Source organism: Cibotium barometz, chromosome 52 (genome assembly GCF_041138505.1).
Source record: "Cibotium barometz isolate CiBa-2024 chromosome 52, ASM4113850v1, whole genome shotgun sequence".
Lineage (NCBI taxonomy): Eukaryota > Viridiplantae > Streptophyta > Polypodiopsida > Cyatheales > Cibotiaceae > Cibotium > Cibotium barometz.
The window spans coordinates 9,121,249-9,140,188 of record NC_141097.1 but is presented as its reverse complement, the minus strand read 5'-3'; the positions used below and the strand labels follow the sequence as shown (position 1 = coordinate 9,140,188).

The 18,940-nt window shown below is 46.7% G+C and overlaps 1 protein-coding gene across 3 annotated transcripts in view; it reads right to left on the bottom strand.

Moving 5' to 3' along the window:
• Positions 1 to 806: 806 nt before the first annotated feature.
• LOC147608764 (putative protein S-acyltransferase 22) overlaps positions 807 to 18,940 on the bottom strand; it is a 38,088-nt gene continuing 19,954 nt past the window's right edge. For all 3 annotated transcript variants that reach the window (XM_086788144.1, XM_086788146.1, XM_086788145.1), the window contains 7 exons: positions 3,443 to 3,787; positions 3,290 to 3,358; positions 3,103 to 3,174; positions 2,745 to 2,873; positions 2,586 to 2,666; positions 2,325 to 2,501; positions 807 to 2,199 (listed from right to left, as the gene is read on the bottom strand). In XM_086788144.1, the coding sequence (XP_086644270.1) occupies positions 1,441 to 2,199; positions 2,325 to 2,501; positions 2,586 to 2,666; positions 2,745 to 2,873; positions 3,103 to 3,174; positions 3,290 to 3,358; positions 3,443 to 3,787 (1,632 nt within the window). In that variant the 3' untranslated portion in view covers positions 807 to 1,440. The remainder of the gene's footprint in view (positions 2,200 to 2,324; positions 2,502 to 2,585; positions 2,667 to 2,744; positions 2,874 to 3,102; positions 3,175 to 3,289; positions 3,359 to 3,442; positions 3,788 to 18,940) is intronic.

Sequence of the window (18,940 nt, the reverse complement as noted above, 5' to 3'; positions counted from 1 at the left end):
ATTAAGTCTCCTAGTGATGTGATTAATGAAGAATAATGCTAGAGCTAAGCTAAAGGAGAGCTTAAACCAAGCTCTGATACCATGATGAAATTCATGGATCAAGCTTTCTAATGATAATCAACTATCTAATTAGATCTTAATCTTAATCTAATTTTACACTAATGACATCACTAATCTAAGGTGGATAAAAAATGAACAATACTCATGGTGATGAGTGTGTACTACTCAAGTTCAATTAGGTTACGAGATGAAAACTTGTACTCATAAAAAGAGTTGCAATGTTGTGCTTGTATTCCAATGCTTCAAATAACCAACCTATGATAGCTCATGCGGGATAAATTGGCTAAGTGACTTGGCACTCTAGCATCACTCATTTCAACATTGGCCATACTCAATAGCCCCATGCTTGATATTTTGGAGAGTAGTATGCCATATATTGGGGACTAACGCTTCTCTCATGTTCGACGTTCCTGGGATTCCATGATGAGACTCCATGGACAATTTTGTATCACCCCAATGAGATAGCTCCGTTTTGTTTGTTTCTATTTTATTTTTCATTCCATGATGAGATATGCCATGGACATTATTGTATCACTTTGGTCGTCTCTCATAGGCCCATTGGGTCTTTAGTGGACGCTTAATATATCTTTCTTTCTTTCTCTACAAAAAAGTAAATTTCAAATCATCATTGAGGATACAATACCTCTGTTTGCATGAATCACAAGTCTAACAAATTAATATTCCAACACTAGAAACCCATAGACTTGCATGCTTGGTTCAGATTTAAATCAAGACTTCGCCATTGATTTGAAAAGATTAAAATCTTTATTAAGATTTCTAATGAATTGGTATTTACAAGAGTGACCCATGTGGTCTCCAATGGGTCAAAAGAATAAGGAATGAACTATTTCCGTCCCTATTACCATCATCAGGTGTGCTAGATCCACACGTATATCAAACTTCTATGGGAGAAATGAAGAGCCCACAATGTTTCACGCACTCCTGGAGGTGATGCCAAGACCCATCAATCTCAAATCACAAGCTTAGCCAGATAGTAAAAACATCAATGATGTTTCACAAGCATTGAAAAATCATGAATTCAGGTGGGCCTTGTGAAGATAGAGTTGAACAATCACATGTGCAAATGTAAGAGACTGCACACTCTGTTCTGTCCAATTGTTGCTTGGCATACAGTGATATGAATAGTGCTTTCGTTTGAAATGATTGCACAAAACAAGCTTGCAAGTCAGACAATGTTCAGCTATTTGATAGGAGCTGTAAAGACACAGCTTAAATATTTGAGCCTCTTAGAAGCGTTTCAAAATGATGCTGTTGGCAACCTGTCCAGATACTTACCTGCATGATCAACAGCGGATCTTTAAGCCCTTCACTTGGTGACCTTTCTGGAATCCAGGACCGGAAGTGATCAATTACAAATTGTCACATGCTGCGTCGGTGCGAAGCAGAAAGCGTCTTGTGCTTGCTTGGTGTGCATGGCAAGCTTTTAGCTCCATCACTATCCTCTGCACTCTCAGCCCCTTGTGCATCATACTCAGGATTTTGTCTCCATCTCCAGGCTGTCAAGGAATGAGGTCGCTCGAGCATGTCCCGCTGACATGGTCTAAAATGCTGAGCTCCAAGAGAAGCATCACTGCTTTCAGATGATGAGACTGATATTCTACCATTCAGCAAGCCACGACTTATTTTGAACGCATTCCTTGCCTCTATTTGCAAGGAGTTCAGCGTCTTCCTTCCTTTTTCGGAAAGCGTATGCATGTCTCCAGAATTAGTTCCATTGCCATCAGATTGTTTCAGAAAACCAAGAGGAGTCTGACCGGGCAACATATTTACTGTGACAGACTGATCTGACGAGTCTACATCGACCTCCGCTAGCTTCTTAGTGGCACCCTCAATCTCTTGCGAGGGGATAAACCCTACATTATCACCTCTAGTGCTGTCAACACTGCTATCTGTCACTTCAACCAACTTTTTCTCGTTGATAGGAACCACTGGCCGTAAAATAGATGATCTGTTCACAGCTAAGGTAGTTGAACGCAGAACATCATCTTTGTTCAAAGAAGCCAAAGCCCATGGGCTTAACTTCACTGGCGTCTTCCTTCTTAGATTCTCCTCACTGAATCGCAGGGCTGACTCAATGTCTTTCACTGAGAGTGATCTTTCCAGTGGAAAAATGCTTTGCTGCAGTTCAAGCAAGATAATTACCAAACCGATTAGTTGCATATATGTGTGTCCATGGGGGGGGGGGGGGGGGGGGGGGGGGGGGACACACATGCATGAGAGAGAGAGAGAGGGAGATTATCAACCTCATGGTCGAAGACAATATGTGGGGGTGTGCACCAGGCTTGGCCTTGCAAGCTGCCACTACTAGGGGCTGTTCTGGCAGAGCTTACTACTGATGTATGAGAATCATGGACAGATTGGATCCCTGCCACCTGCTCTAGCTCCCTCATTGCAATAACATAATCGTACGTACTGATACCCTGTCAAAGACAAGTGTAAGGTAGACTTTTATTCAAATTCAAACAAAAGAACTCTTGAAACCGGACATAGAAGTGTGAGGGCACCTTCTTAAGGAGTAGGATATGAAAGACAAAAAGGTAACCTAGTGGGTAAGTTGCAGCCATGGCCAAAAGCGTGCACAAAACCTGCAAAATACTCGGGCTTTATGGAAAGAAAACTGCCAGGTGTATTACAAGACGTATGTTCCGTCAAGCTATACTCACCACCACACTAATGTAAGCAAAAAATGAAAAGCTGCTGCCCAGTTTCGAAGCAATGACACTCTCAAACTGACTTAGGTTCATGAAGCCATGTACCAGCACCCATAACCCGACTGACCAGTGCAGGATGAGCTGCCATACCAAGCCCACATAACACCCTTGTCAATAACATAAATTTCAGTACATTGATACATTGTGCTTGAGGAGATCTTTATCACTAAACAATATATTGACTCATGCATCTGGGTCTGCATGCATATCCTAACATCCACTCCTCTTCACTGAAAATCTACTTGTTCATTAATCACCTCATTATCATATCAACAAACAGAAATGAAGCGGCATGGTGTGGTCCCATTACCATAACTACTGCAGAGACCATGAGAGCAAAAAAAACATTGTAGTTCTTCTTACCGATACAATTATTCAGCCACTGCACAAAAAATCAGGGGAAAAACCAGCGACATTTTTATGACATGGCAGACTTACACTGATCGATTTCACAATACAAATAGAGATGGAAAAATTGCAGGCCAATAGAAACATACTTGGCAGTGATGATCAAAGCCATCTACACACTTGTCACAAATTCGGCAGTGTCTACTGTGCATGGAAATCTGCCCAAATCATTTGAGAAAAGAAACTTTTAAAAAGATTCCATAGTTAGCAAGAAAAGTGCACAAGGAAATCACTTTCCTTACCTCAACTTTACACAAACTGCAATAAAGCATGCTGGCTTCAGGTAAAGGCAAGTCTGAGCGTGATTTTTGTGTGCAGCATTGACTGAAACAAGCAAGTCTCTGATCCTGCTGTCTGCTTGACTTCTTGGCTCTAGCTTCATCTGCTTCTGGATGGACAGAAGTTGGTGATCTATCTACCAGTGGTCCAGAGGTAACTGTAAGGTCATCCACCTTAGAGGACATTATTGAGGAGGCTGGCTTGTTTTTTGCACACGATGATGCATCACAAGTCCTGGAGTGGAGCACTCCTGCATCACCTGGGTTTACTACCACACACCAAGCATACAGCACCAAGACTGCAACAACCTGAGCAAACAAGTAAAATCTTCATATAAATCAAAGTATTGAGGTGTATCCATATTTTTGCACCAAAGCTTCATGTGAATCTCTTAATAAAGAAATTATTGCTATCACGTGCCAGTGGCCACATGAACAAAGAAAATCTAGAAAACATTACTGCAAACATTCATCAAAGCATTTCAATTCAAAAAAGAGCAAACCCTACCCTTAAATGAATATGAAGCACTCTCACGCACAGCTTGATCTCTCTCACGACACAGCTTGAGATCAAAGAGAGCTTGCACCATAAATGAGCTTGTGTGACAAATACTACAATAAGCTCACAATTGAGCTACGATGGTGGAAGCCTTTACACACATTATCGATGGCAGTACGTACTACAATATTTCAAACTAATGCAGGCATGCACCCGTGCATGTGCACACAAACACAGAATGTGTGTGTGCGCACGCGCATGCATGCACCCACATGTGAATCATAGCAGGGGGGACAACCATACCGGTGGTCCATAATGAGAGGCGGGCTCACCACCGCTGTCAGTGAGAAGAGGGCCGTGATGCCAAGTCTGCAGGAAGGCCTCACAGCGCTTCCGCATGCGATCAAAGCCACCCTGAAGCTTCCCCCCAGTGTCGACAGAGGGTGTGAATGATATCAAGCCATATTCTCCGGATGGACTCCACTAATGAGGTGGGGGTGCCCTCGATGGAATCACTACAACAAGCTCGCCAACTATGCCACGCAGCAATACTGCTGCAAATCTCCCATCTTTGGCAGGACCTGGAGTCCAGTGAACAGAAGAGGGAGCCAGAACAAGAGCTGTCGAGATCTGATGATGAACAACCTACAGTGCCAGTCCCCCACCATCCTCCTCATATGCCATGGCTGCCTCAGCCTCTATAGCCCAAGCAGCTGTGCCCCAAGTAATTCTGCAGGGGGGGGAGCCCTATCAATAGTGAAGATGCGGAGAAACATCTGCCAAACCTGCTGAGCCTTCAGGCAATCTCAAAAGCAATGACGTTGGGACTCTGGCCACACCTCAAACAGTCTATTGATCTACCTCCTCTCGCCAACCAAGTGCCAACCGGCAGGCTCTTGTGGGCTAACAGCCATAGAAAGAGTGTAATCTTCCACAGCCGAAAACTGTCCCATGGCCTCTTCCAAAAATCTGAAAGAAAATGTGGAGAGAGACACTAGGACTGCCAGTGCCCCGCAACCACTGGAGTGCCCTCAATCTAAAGCATCTGAATCCTACGGCCCATCCGTGCTGTGTACTGAAAGAAGGGGGTGCCAAGAGCCTCCTCCCTAGCAAAGGGATCTTGCCAAGTCCACTCTCCTGGGACCCACTGAAGGTGCGTGAGTGGGCAGCTCCCCCATAACCATAAACATCAAAAGCCACCTTGGCCAGTGGAGGGTGAATGTGCCAACCATGCTCGTGAAAACCAATCACCCTCACTCTCTACAGAATGCATCCAATGAGGTCCTTGGAGGGGGACCCTACTCTAACAAGTCTACCATGAGGTCCAATAGAATAAGGAGGGTTGAACTCTCATCAGCACCATGCACTGCAAAAAGGTATGTCATGTCTGGTGAACACTCCTAGCCACTACGGGGGAGAGGGGTCCAAGATTGAGGTAAGCCACTCCAGGGGGATGGAAGAGTCGATGTTGAGGCCGAGTCTATCACTCTTTCATACCCTAGCGAGGCTCCTCGCCTAGGTCTTCGGGGGAAGCTGTCTGAAAGTTACCAATCTCCCAGAGATTGTGTTGGGCCCATGCTGATAGCCCACCAAGATACGTGTGGGCCGGCTGTGACCACTAGGAACCGGACCAGAGGGTTCCATATCAAGGGCTGCCAGAGACGCTCCTCTATTGCATCTGGGAAGATGTAATGCTGCCAATGTATTGCTCCTTTTCCAGGCCTCTAATGAAGCCTCTTACTTTTTGACAATTGTCTATTCCCTTAAGCTTAAGACAATTTATCTATAGCAAGCTATATATTGAGTGAGATTTAAATTCTTTTATTCCATAGAACAATTATCCCACTCCTCACAAATTCGGTCTTATTCATTTTCAGGAAATCCATTAGAGGGCCAGGCCACAATCAACCAGCAACCAGACTTCAATTGGCCACCACAATAGCAAGTCGGCCAGCCCATGAAGATATTCCTTGAATGAATCCCAAGAATCAGGTACTTGCCTAGCTTCCGCTAAACTCATCCACCACTTACAAGCTTTGCCTTGAAAAGATAGGCTAGCTTCAATGGGACGGTTATGATCAGGCACATTTCTTAACAGATACAAATCTTGCCATTTTTGTAGAAAAATATGGACCGCATCTTTATTTCTCTCCTTCTCTTCTCCACTAAAAGTGGGTGCCTTTAAATCTTTGAATACCATATCCTGGTCTCTAGTTTTGGGACCCTCTTCAACTATGGTTTCATTCAATCCTTTGTTTAGAGTTTTTTCCTTTCCCTCATCAATGTTATTTCTAGATATTTCTTTTACTCCCAATCCTTCTCCTCTCATCAAGGAGCTAAGAAGACCTATCATTTTCTCAAGTTTATTCTCTATATTAGAGATTTTTTCTTTCATTTCTATATCCTCGTACTCATTAAGATCTAAATCTTGCATATCTATTTCATTTGTTTTTATAATATCCTCTTCCATGCAAAAAGAGGACATTGGGTTTTCCCCTTCTCCCCATTTTCATCTTTCCCACCTTGAGAAGCCATTTACTCTTAACAATAAGCAAAATGAAAAGTTTCTTGCAAAGCAAAAAAGATACAACACAACGACCTTACTTGGTAAATATGTTGTCTCTAATGATATGAAGAACAATTCTGTTGATTCCTGCTTGTTGATATTTGCTTCAATGATTCTTCAAGGTTGTCATGTACTCCACTTGCTTCATGTAGAATCTCCAAAGTATGCCCAATTTATTAGGCAAGAGATATGCTCAATCTATTAAGCAAGAGGTATGCCCAATCTATTAAGCAATAGGTATTTGTATGAAGAAGATTTGAGAAGTATAAGGATAAGCTTATGGAAATGAATAGAGAAGAGATTTAGAGCTTGGAGTTAGCAATGAGTAGCTCAATGGAAACGTGGAAGAGATAGAACTTAGCTCTGATACCAATGTAATGCTCCTTGCATTATAAGCTTGATGACTTGTAAGACTAGTACTTTGATTCTCCATCCAACCATATCCCAAATAGGTCCTAAACTCATGGTTATATAGGCCTAAGTAAGTGGTACTTGACCTTCCAACTTCAGCCCCTTGACCGTTCATTGGCTAAACATTGCCTTTTCATTCACCAATGCCTCTTCAACTACCCCTAGAAGGGGACGCCCTCCTCTGTGTCCCTTGGGCTTCCATTGTACACCATTTACTTCCCTTTTTACTTTAACTTTAATGCCTATTAACCATTGCTTGGGTATTTCCTATTTGAAATCCCCTAAACCTTATTTGTATGCAAACCTTTTACATATAAATAATCATTTCTAGTCATTTCTAGTCTTCAATGTTTCCTCTTAAGTCTCATAGCAGAAGGACTAGTGGAGGGACCAGTCTAAGGTGGTCCCAAGCTCAAAGGAGGCTGGCTGCAAATCTGTCCTCAAATATGGAGCTAAAGTCACAAGCCCGCATCTCAGTGAAGATCCATCTTGGATTTTGCGACCAAGGACCTCCCAGAATAGGGGTGCGGGCTGAGATCCGAGCTAAGAGAAAATCCTTCTAGGGTTCACTACCCAAAAGAAGTCCACAAACGATCAGCGTGCCCAACACGGCTTGACTTTGGATAGAGGGATTGATGATGCCTAGGCCTCCCCATTAGCGATGCTGAATGATCACTCTCCAGGCTACCTTCGCCCGCACAAGCCTCCCATCACTACTAGCCCAAATGAAGTTGCAGATCAACCGTTGAGCTTGACTACTGCATGTCCGGGAGAAGGCCCAGCATGAAGTGATGTACCACATGCTGGCAAGAAGAACCTAGTTCGCCACCACAACTCGGCCAGCTAAGGAAAGCCTAGCTGAACTACAATATAGCAACTTCCTCCAAATGCTCAGAAGAAGAGAGGCTAGCTACTGCTCCGAGGAAATGTAAATACCAATCTAGCATCCAAGATAACGAACAAGAGTGCCGCTTGGGATCTGCTGAAAAGTCTCAATCAGCCTCCAAGTCGAGGCAGACGAGGAGCCGACCCAAAATCCACACGACTTGTGCAAGTTGATCTGTGCACTGGATACACGGCACAAGATCTCTATCGTATCAACGAATCTCTCGAGATTCCTCTCATCTCATGGCAAGTATGCTGCTGTATCATTGGCAAACTATGAGTCAAGCAGCTCCTCTGAGCAGATAGGAAGGTGCAGTCCCTGTAAACAGGTCTCCTAGGTGGAGAGGAAACTGCTCATGGCCTCGGTTACAAACACGAAAAGGAAGGGCGCAAGAGGACTACTAGTTTCCATGGTGCCAGGATCATCACACAAAGACATGGAGGTGGAGATGGAAGCCCAACCCATGGTGATGATGGTGATGGAGAGAGAGAGAGAGAGAGAGAGAGAGAGAGAGAGAGAGATGTAGCACTCAAGCAAGAGATTGCACAGCAACACAATGATTGTATTATAATTGATAAAACAGCCACCATGTACATTTTCACAGCTAGGAGCTGAGAGCGGGTGTTAGAAGTCATCTCCTGTCTTTATGTAGACACCATGGCCTTTGTTGTGGGTGTGGCCACCCTTGTAGGTGTTGTTCTCATTTTTCCTCACTCCCCGTATTTTTCCCCCATTTTTTCCCATTTTTCTGTGGCTTGGGTGGCAGCCCTGTGGTGGCAGGAGGACACTTGTCTTGGCCGACTGTACCTTCAATACCCGACTTCAGTTCTAGTGCTGGCCGACTGTGGTACAGGTCGTGGACACCCTGATGATGCTGGCCGACTGGGTGTCTTTATGCTGGTCGTGGAGTATTTGGTCCTGTCGGCTGCCTACAGCAGGCCGACTGCTACATGGGGGCCATATAAAATGGCCCCACAGCCCCTTGCCACATTGTATCATTATTTCGGGATCTTCTTTGTGTATATAGAGCAAAGTTACACGCCTCTATCTCTCTCCCTCTCTTGTGCTGTTTTTCTGCATTGCGTTTGCTCGTGTTCCCAGATTTGGTCATCATCTCCGCTGCGTATTCTGACACCACCATCATCATCTGGATACATCATCAAGATTCAAGGGTACAAAGTAAAATGAAATGAATTGAAATGAACCGGTAGTATAGAGAGAGCTCCAAAAGTGGGTATAAAAAACATCATCATCCTCGTGTGTTTGAACTTTGAACTTTGGGTCTTGAGAAAGGCTTAAGGGAGGGAGGGAGAGAATGAGGGAGAGAGAGAGTGTGTGTGAGAGGGGCTGCCTTGGGCCCTTAAAGCCCCCGTCTAAAGGCTCAAACCAACGAAAAAAAAAAATGTTGACGCCTCGATCAGGCAATCGTACGCCTCGAACGCCTCTAACCGTTAGATGCGTGCCTCGTAACAATTATGCCTATGCTAGTAGAGGCCCTCTTCCAAACAATCTGCTTCATACAGAGGATCAGAGATATGCCATCAGATCGACTCTCACATAGAGCTTTTGAGGCGTCCAGGCAGCTCGCAGAGAGAGGAGATAGGAGATCATGGTATTCACAACTGATATAGTGGCTCACTCAGCATGGTCTCGACATAGATCACCTGCCACCTTTCCAGTATGATATACATGCACCACACATCCAGCTCTCTCACAGTGAGAGGAACAAAGTCCTTCGGCAGGATTTATAGCAGCGATACACTCAAGAGACTTGGATTACACCCAGTCAGCCTCTACCGCCGAAGATGCTATACTACAGAGATCAGTTTATGCGTATCTCAGCAGATGGATTCATACAGAGACCTGGATACATGGATGTGTACATGCCTCACAGTGCCCGAGTGGCAATTGGCCAGCTCAAAGTGTCATCACACCAACTTGAGATTGAGGCAGGTACGACAGCACGGATCCCCAAAGCAGAGAGGATATGCAGACTATGCCAAGAGGAGGTTGAGAGTGAGGAACATTATGTATGCAAATGCAGAGCATATACTGTCATTAGAGAGAGATACACCACCATCTTCAATGGACATCCCTCACTCCGCCAGATCATGGAGTCCGCAGACCAGCGGAGATTTGGCCAGTTCTTGTTAGAGACAGCGCCATAGAGAGACACTAATACGGACTCATACCACAGGGAGAGATGGGCGACAGTTCCAGCTCACTGATTTCTTCCAGAGATCTATCCCAGTGCCTACCCTGACACAAGAGGGGGTTACACTTCAGCGCGCTATGGACCTCCGAGCCAGACGGAGACTGAGAGCACCAGGCTACCAGACTCCCAGACTACATCAGAGGGAGATCACAGTGATATGGGCTCGACATCAGCACCATATCCAGGAGCGGCTAGCTCACTTACACTCGCACCCGGAGATCATGCTCCGAGGTATTTTTGCCTCCCCATCGCCTATGTATCACATATTACACCCCCATTATGGTACTGGTTGGAGCTAGACCGATCTGCATTGCATTCTTCTATACCCTACGCATATAGGTTGCATACTGAGCCTCTAGCAGTAGTGCTCCACCCATCACACCCCCCCACTAGCTCAGTACTTTCATACTTTATTTCATGTTCATTTTGTCCTCTTTTTTTTTGGACATCCAGAAGACATTGACAGTTGTACATTGATTTGTCTCATAGGTCGAGTTCAGCCTCTAGTACATGTTAATGCAGCTTTCTTTCTTTCTCTCTCATGCTCACAATGGTTAAGACACGATGAGGAGGCTCGTTTTATGTGGATGCAATTAGCCAGGCCTGGCTTGAGAGTGATGCATATTGCAGTATGCTACTTCCCACCAGAGAAATCAGAATATGCATGCAGGTTGACAGAGAAAGGGGAGACTCCCTATGCACCATTATTTGCAGACATTGCAGAGTTCTCCCAGCAAGGAGAGGTCCTCCTATTAGGAGACTTTAATGCATGGACAAAAGGGGAACAAGTGCAGACATATCAAGGTGGTTCCAAACGCTCTGGTGCAGTCGGCCAGCACATAAGCAGTCGGCCAAGTGCTAGACAGCAATCAAGAGAAAATCCACTAGTCGGCTAGGTACACAAAGGTAGCCGACAGCCCTCCCACACCCAGAATGAAATGGGAAAAATATGGGAAGTGGGGAAAAATGAGAAAACACCTAAATCGCGCGTGCACACCTACAACAGAGGCCTTGGTGTCAATATATAGACAGGAGATGACTGCTAACACCCCCTCTCAGCTCCTGGATGTGGAACCAACCCCAGTGAGCTGGAGTGCCGCCGGAGCATAGCCTGAGGTAGAGACTTCGTGAAGAGGTCTGCCGCATTGTCCTCCGTCGAACAATAAAGAAGCAAGATGTCACCAGCCAAGATCTTCTCACAAACAAACTGATACTGTATCTCTATGTGCTTGGTCCGAGCATGGAAGACTCGGTTCCGAGCAATAGCTATACAGCTCTGGTTATCGCACTGGATGATTGTGGGCTCCTTCTGTGGAAACCCAATCTCACCAAGCAACCTCTGCAGCCACACAACCTCGCAAGCAGCACCACAAGCAGCCCGGTACTCCGCCTCTGTCAAGGACAAGGCAATAGTTGGCTGCCTCTTACTGCTCCATGAAACCACTCCTGAGCCAAGGGAAAAACTATAGCCTGATGTGGATCTCCTCGTGTCTGGATCTCCTCCCCAATTTGAGTCACTCCAACCTTGTAGTCTGACTCCATCCTTCAATCCCCCTCCTGTGTAAAAGAGTCCAAGATCCTTCATACCCTGCAAATACCGCAAGATCCGCAATCCTGCGTCCCAAAGAGACTTCAACGACGTCTGCATGAATGAGCTCAACAGCCCTACAGAAAAGCTCAAGTCCAATCTGGTGTTCAACAACCAGATCAATGAACCAACCAGCTTCCGGTATAGAGAGGCATCAACAGGGCTTACAAGGATCATTCACTGTAAGTTTCGTGTTCGGGTCCATCGGCGACATAATAGGCTTGCAGTTCTCCATCCCAAAGACCTCAAGCAACTCATGGACATACTGCTGCTAAGAGACAAAGAACCCCCTCTGGGTCTACCAGATCTCCAATCCCAAGAAGTGGAGTAAGCCTAAATCAATCATCTCAAACTCCTTTGACAAGGCAGCCTTCGTCACTGTAATGTGCTCCACATGACTGCCGGTGAGAATGAGGTTATCCACATAAAGGATGATCAGCATGACCATGCCGCGTTCCCGAAAGTGATATAGGTTGGGACCTGCAACCGATCTCTGAAATCTAGCCCGTAGAAAGAAGAAATCAATCTTCTGATTCCAAGCCCTGGGAGCCTGTTTAAGACCATACAAGGCCTTCCTCAACCTGTAAACCATACCCTTTGATCCTGGAACCTCAAAGCCTGGAGGCTGCTCAACATACATCTCCTCTTGCAGTTCACCATTAAGGAACGCAGATTTAACATCCATCTGATATACGGGCCACCATTGAGAAGAAGCAAGGGCAAGAACGGTCCGAATCGTGGTCATCCTCGTTGTCGGTGCAAAGGTATGCTCATAGTCGATGCCAGGCCGCTGAGCATAACCTTTAGCCACAAGTCTGGCTTTGTGTCTGTCCATCGACCCATCTAACGTATACTTGGTCTTAAAGACCCACTTGACACCAATGACAGACCGTTTCGACGGCCTCAGTACCAACTCCCAAGTGTTATTCTTCTCAATGGCATCCAGTTCCACTTCCATGGCTTTCCTCCAAGTATCCTGTGCAAGGGCTTCCTTGACGGAAGTGGGCTCTTTGTCCCACATGATACAAGACATCAAAGCATAGTTTACCTATAAAGCTCCACTGCATGACTTTTATCACGGACTCTGTGCGATCTTCGAGGTCCGTCCTTTGTAGTCCATTCGGAGGGAAGCTCCGTGACACCCGACTCCCGAAGGGTGTCCACTAACAACCTGGGTACTCGAACAGAACGCGGAGCCTCCTGTCAAATCCCCATAAGATCTCCTCGTAGAACGCTCCTGGTACAAGACTCGAAACCTGCAAACAAACCAAACAAACGTGAAGGGAGTGCAGGCCTGACTCACCTTCCAACCTTGACAGCCATGGGCAAGCCCACAAGTCTTGGTTGTCCCCACCGAGCCACGAGCTGAGCTAACTAGATGGACGTACCGACCAATCTCTACCTCGTGACGTCCCATAGCGCCACGAAGCTACCCTCGCGGACCTCGAGACTGTTACTGGCCTCGGCTGCGTAAAGCAGGTGCACGTCTGCACTAGATCCAGGCTCCTGACCATAGAGCTCTCACAAAGACACGCGAGACTCTATATATCTAATGACTAACCTTGGCCACCCTTTTATAGGCTCTTGGCCGGTCATCGGGCGTCCACACTTGGACGCCCACCCGTCCATACTTGGGTGCCCGCCCGTTAGTCTATCCCTAACTCAGCTCGCCAATCAGCCTGCCTAGCTCCAAGCTTCCCCAAACCTCAAAGCTAGTCTTGTGTGCATGTAGCACACGGTAGATACACACTGTGCACATGGCATACTCCCCTTCCTCTAAGAGCTCACTCTTAAGCTCACTAAAAAGCCAGGGTAATCTCTCTGAAGAGTAGTCAATGTCTCCCATGTAGCGTCCTCCTCAACACGATCCTTCCACTTGATCTTGTATTCCGTGATAAGCGTATTACGCAATCTTCTTTCACGAAATTCAAGAATCTTTTCAGGTTCATGTGGAACAAATGTCATGTCCTCGACATCTATGATTTCTTGAGGAGTAACTAACTGATCTGTTCCACCCAGTACTTCCTTAAGTCTACTGACATGAAATGCAGGATGAACTTTCACATAAGAAGGCAAATCCAATTCATATGCGACTGAACCAATCCGTCGTGTAATATGAAATGGTCCACAATATCTAGGGGATAATTTCGGAGATCGACTTGTCCGTAAAGTCTCGGAATCTTTCGGAACTCGCAAATACACCATCGTTCCTTCAAAGAACTCTCTGGGTGAACGATGTCTATTAGAATAAAATCTGTCTCTATCTTAAGCACTTCTAATAGATTCTTTCGCAACTTGTAACATTTCTTGCATATCTTGCAAAAAATTACGTGCTGCATCATGCTGTTGAGTGCTGAGGAGCTTTCTCAGTACAAGGAGGAGGGTAGATGTTTCTTTTGTCACACAAAAGGACATACTTCTCGGGATTGTCCGAAGAAGCCTCCAAAGGCCGCCGCCGCCGCCTCCATAGCTTCCGTGGTGGTGAGCACAGCTCCCACACAGACCCCAGCGGCTACCCCTAGTTCTTCAACCCCCGGTGCTTCAGTTGGAGCAATTATTAGCCGGGAGCTCGAAGATAAGCAGAAGGGCGCCCATGACCAGGAGTATGAGCGCAACGAATTGCTCAAGTCCTTTGGCTACATAGGTGGCCAGAGAGTCGTTGTCTTGTTTGACAGCGGCAGCACGGAGAATGTGATCACGGAACAAGCCGCTAGGCGTGCCCGTTTCAAGCTGACTCCGGTGGACAAACAAGTTGAGGGTTTTAGCACAGGTATGACAACGAGCGTCAAGTATGAAGCTCTAGGTGCTAAGTTAGTGATTCAGGGCATAGAGTTTGTGCATGACTTTATGGTTGCCCCTCTTGTAGGAGCAAACATAATTTTGGGTATCCAGTGGTTTCACAAGTTTCTTCCTGATGTCAAGTGGGACAAGCACACGTTCCAGATCGATCGGAATGTGTCAAACACCCCGGTGACCATTAAGTGTGAGCCAGGTATTCCAAACTTTCCGCTCATAAGCCACTTGCAGGCTAAGCGAGCAGTCAAGAAAGGCGCACAGTGTGCGATGATTTACATCCAGACAGCCCAGACGGTGGCCAGTGCTTCCGAGAAGTACTCGGTTCTCCATGAAAAGTTCCAGAAAATTTTTCTTCGGGACAGTCTCCCTCCCCAGCTCCCCCCGTCCAGACCGGAGGATAACAAGATTGACCTCCTCCCAGGCTCGGAACCCCCGAGCAAGTTTCCGTATCGCCTTTCTAAGGCAATGGAATCGGAGTTGGACCGCCAACTCCAAGAATTGTTGCAAGCTGGCTTCATCCGCCCCAGCGTGTCGCCATTTGCAGCACCGATCTTGTTTGTCAAGAAGAAAGATGGGTCTTCTCAGTTGTGTGTCGATTACCGTGCACTCAACAAGCTGACTATCAAGAGCAGATTCTCGATGCCTCGAATTGACTATATTCTCGAGAGGCTGAATGGAGCTAAGGTGTTCTCCAAACTGGATTTAAAGAGTGGGTACCACCAAGTACGGATTGTAGAGGGGGACATCCCCAAGACAGCCTTCCGTACAGAATGGGCCCACTATGAATTTGTGGTTATGCCATTTGGATTGACTAACGCCCCAGCTACATTTAACCGCATGATGATGCGTATTTTCCGGGAGTTGATTGGAGAGTGTGTTTATATTTCTGGACGACATACTCATATTTTCAGCTCCAGTTGACCAGCATGACATTGATGTGGAGAAAGTCCTTAAGTTGCTGGAAAGCAATGAGCTCTATGTCAATGAAAAGAAGTCAGAATTTTATCTGTTCCAGGTACATTACTTGGGATATATAATTAGTGCTGAAGGCATTCGACTTGATCCGGCTAAAGTGGCCGAGATTGTTAACTAGGAAGTACCTCAGACCGCTTATGACATTAGATCATTTGTGGGTATATGCCAGGCATATTCCACCCACATTGACAAGTTTTCTGATCTCTCGGCAGATCTCACCGATCTGCTAAAGGGAGTGAAAACAAGAAGGCAAAAGATTCGAATGACTCCACGAGCGTTGGAGGCATTCCAGAACCTCAAGGTGGCTTTATCAGAAGCGCCTTGTTTAGCCCTTGCCTCGTGGGACGAACCATTTCAAGTGATCACCGATGCGAGTAACATCGCAATTGGAGGTGTATTGCAACAAAATGGTCATCTGGTAGCTTACATGTCTCGTAAGTTACTACCCGCCGAAAAGAACTACTCGGTCTATGATCGTGAACTCCTAGCAGTTATACAGGCCTTGAAACATTGGAAACATTTCCTGTATGGCCGTGACTTCGAGGTTCGCACTGACCATCAGGCATTGCGCTGGATTCAGACGATGCCAAGTGCACAGTGGAGTGATCGACAACACCGCTGGAGTCAGATATTCCAGCAGTTCGGTGGCATGATTGAGTACCTTCCAGGAAAGGCCAATCCAGTGGCCGATGCTTTGAGCAGGAAGGGACAAGTATCTGCGATTCAGACCACTAGACTTGACCTTGTTGGTACAGGACTAGAAGACATGAAGCACACGTACGCGGATTCCGAGAAATTCGGTACTCAGTGGGAACAGGCATTGGATGCCACAGGACCATGCCATTTTCTGATACGCGATGGTTGGCTTTTCTACAAAGGCCGACTATGTGTCATGAAATCATTCCGGGCAGCTCTTCTCCATGATGCCCATGACGCCATTACAGGTGGTCATAGGGGCATGAATTCGACTCTGGAGAAATTAGAACGGCAATACTATTGGCCAAAGATGAGGCGTGATGTGTTTACATATGTACAACGCTGTGACATTTGTCAAAAGGTGAAAGCTCCTCGTGGAAAGAAGATAGGGTTGTTACAGCCTTTGCCAATTCTTGAGGGTCCTTTCCAGGACATTTCGCTGGACTTTGTCACAAATCTGATACCACTGTCAAATCCCCATAGGATCTCCTCGTAGAACGCTCCTGGTACAAGACTCGAAACCTGCAAACAAACCAAACAAACGTGAAGGGGGTGCAAGCCTGACTCACCTCCCAACCTTGACAGCCGTGGGCAAGCCCACAAGTCTTGCTTGTCCCCACCGAGCCACGAGTTGAGCTAACTAGATGGACGTGCCGACCAATCTCTACCTCATGACGTCCCATACCACCACGAAGCTACCCTCGGGAGCCTCGAGACTGTTGCCGGCCTCGGCTGCGTAAAGCAGGCGCACGTCTGCACTAGATCCAGGCTCCTGACCATAGAGCTCTCACAAAGACACGCAAGACTCTATATATCTAATGACTAACCTTGGCCACCCTTTTATAGGCTCTTGGCCGGTCATCGAGCATCCACACTTGGGCGCCCGCCCGTCCATACTTGGGCGCCCGCCCGTCCATACTTGGGTGCTCGCCCGTTAGTCTATCCCTACCTCAGCTCACCAATCAACCTGCCTAGCTCCAAGCTACCCCAAACCTCGAAGCTAGTCTTGTGTGCTACAGCACACGGTAGATACACACTCTGCACACGACACCTCCTGCTGTTGCGGGGACTCATCTCCAGCTGCTGCGGACTCAACCTCCTGAACTAACTGAGGATGTCCAGCTGGAACAATCGACTGGGAATCATTATCAGAATCCTCTGGGTCTCCAAGAAGTGGCAGCTCATCAACAGTGGAAACCAGAACATGCTCATCAAAGACCATATCCCTGCTGACAACAACCTTGTTCCTCTCTGGATCATATAACCTGTATCCCTTGGAAAGAGAGTTATATCCCACAAAGACAAGCTTTTGGGACTTTGAGTCAAGCTTCCCCCTCTGCTTCTTCGGAATGTGAACATACGCATCGCTCCCAAACACACGGAAATGGGAGACATCAGGTTTCCTGCCAAAATATGCCTCAAAGGGAGTCATGTTCGGTACTGAAGTCGTCGGAGAACGGTTGAGGATATGGACAACCGTAGCCACAGCCTCTCCCCGAAGTGGACGAGGAAGATCACGATGCTCCAGCATCGTCCTCGCCATCTCCACCACCGTCCTATTCTTACGTTCTACTCCATTCTCTGGCGGTGAACATGTATTGGCCAGCTCCCTCTTAATGCCATGTTCTACACAAAATCTCACGAAAGCATTGGAAGAAAAGTCACCTCCTTTCATAGCCCAATGAGTCTTTACCTGCAAGCTAGACTTTCTCCACCATTACATGCCACTCCTTAAACCAAGCAAAAGCTTGGTCCTTCTGTGAAAGGAAATAAACCCATGTGAATCTGGAACAATCATCAATAAGCAACATGAAGTACAAAGAACCTCCCAAGGATGCTGTCTGCATAGGTCCACACAAGTCAGTGTGTACAAACTCCAATGGTTTCAAAGCCCGCCTAGAAGCCTGCTTCGGAAAAGATTCCCTGTGCTGCTTACCACGAATGCAAGAACTGCAGCGTCCTTGCCTGCTGCCAACATTTGCAAGCCAACCACCATCTGGTCCCAGAAAGCTCGCCTCAACGCATCCACATTTAAGTGGCCAAACCGAAAGTGCCACAAGTCACCAACCTGAGAACCTGTCAAAGAGGAGAGTGCGGAGAGTTTGTATATACCATTCTCTACGCCACCTTCCCAAACAACCTGGCCAATCTCGCGGTCCCATAGAGTAACAAAATGCTCCTCAAACTCCACCCGGAAGCAAGTCTTGCACACCTCATGCAGCACTGACAACAGATGAAAACCAAGTGCTGGGACGTAAAGAACACGAGAGGAATGCTTCCCTCCTCTGCCATCGGGAATGATCTCCATCCGGCCCTCACTATGTATCGGTATGGTAGAATTGTCGCCAATAAAAATGCGACCTGACTGCCATTTCAGATCCAGAAGGAAGTCACGGGAAGAAGTCATGTGCCTGGAAGCACCACTATCAAGAATCCATTCCCGAGTATCCTTTGCGGTGAAGCCAACTGCCTCCTCGCTCGAAGAAGATGAAGTATCCATGTCCATCATCTCTAAGTGCGCAAAGGCTGGAGTCTTTGCGGCTAAAGCTGAAGAATCAGCACTCTTCCCAGTCCGCTTGGGACACTTCCTCCAATAGTGGCCTTTGCCTTTCTCGCCACAATCATTACAGGTCCTATCGGCCTTCAGTTTCTCTCGGTCTGAGTTGGGCTTCTTCTCAGAAGACTTCTCCGATGAAGCCTTCCCTTTGCCCTTGTTGTTGTTATTACCGCCTTTCGACCATTGGCCAGTTAAGGCCTCAGAACCTCCGCCCTGTGGAGGGTTTGTGAATTGCTCTTCCTAGTCCAAGACCATGGGCACAAGCTCCTCCCA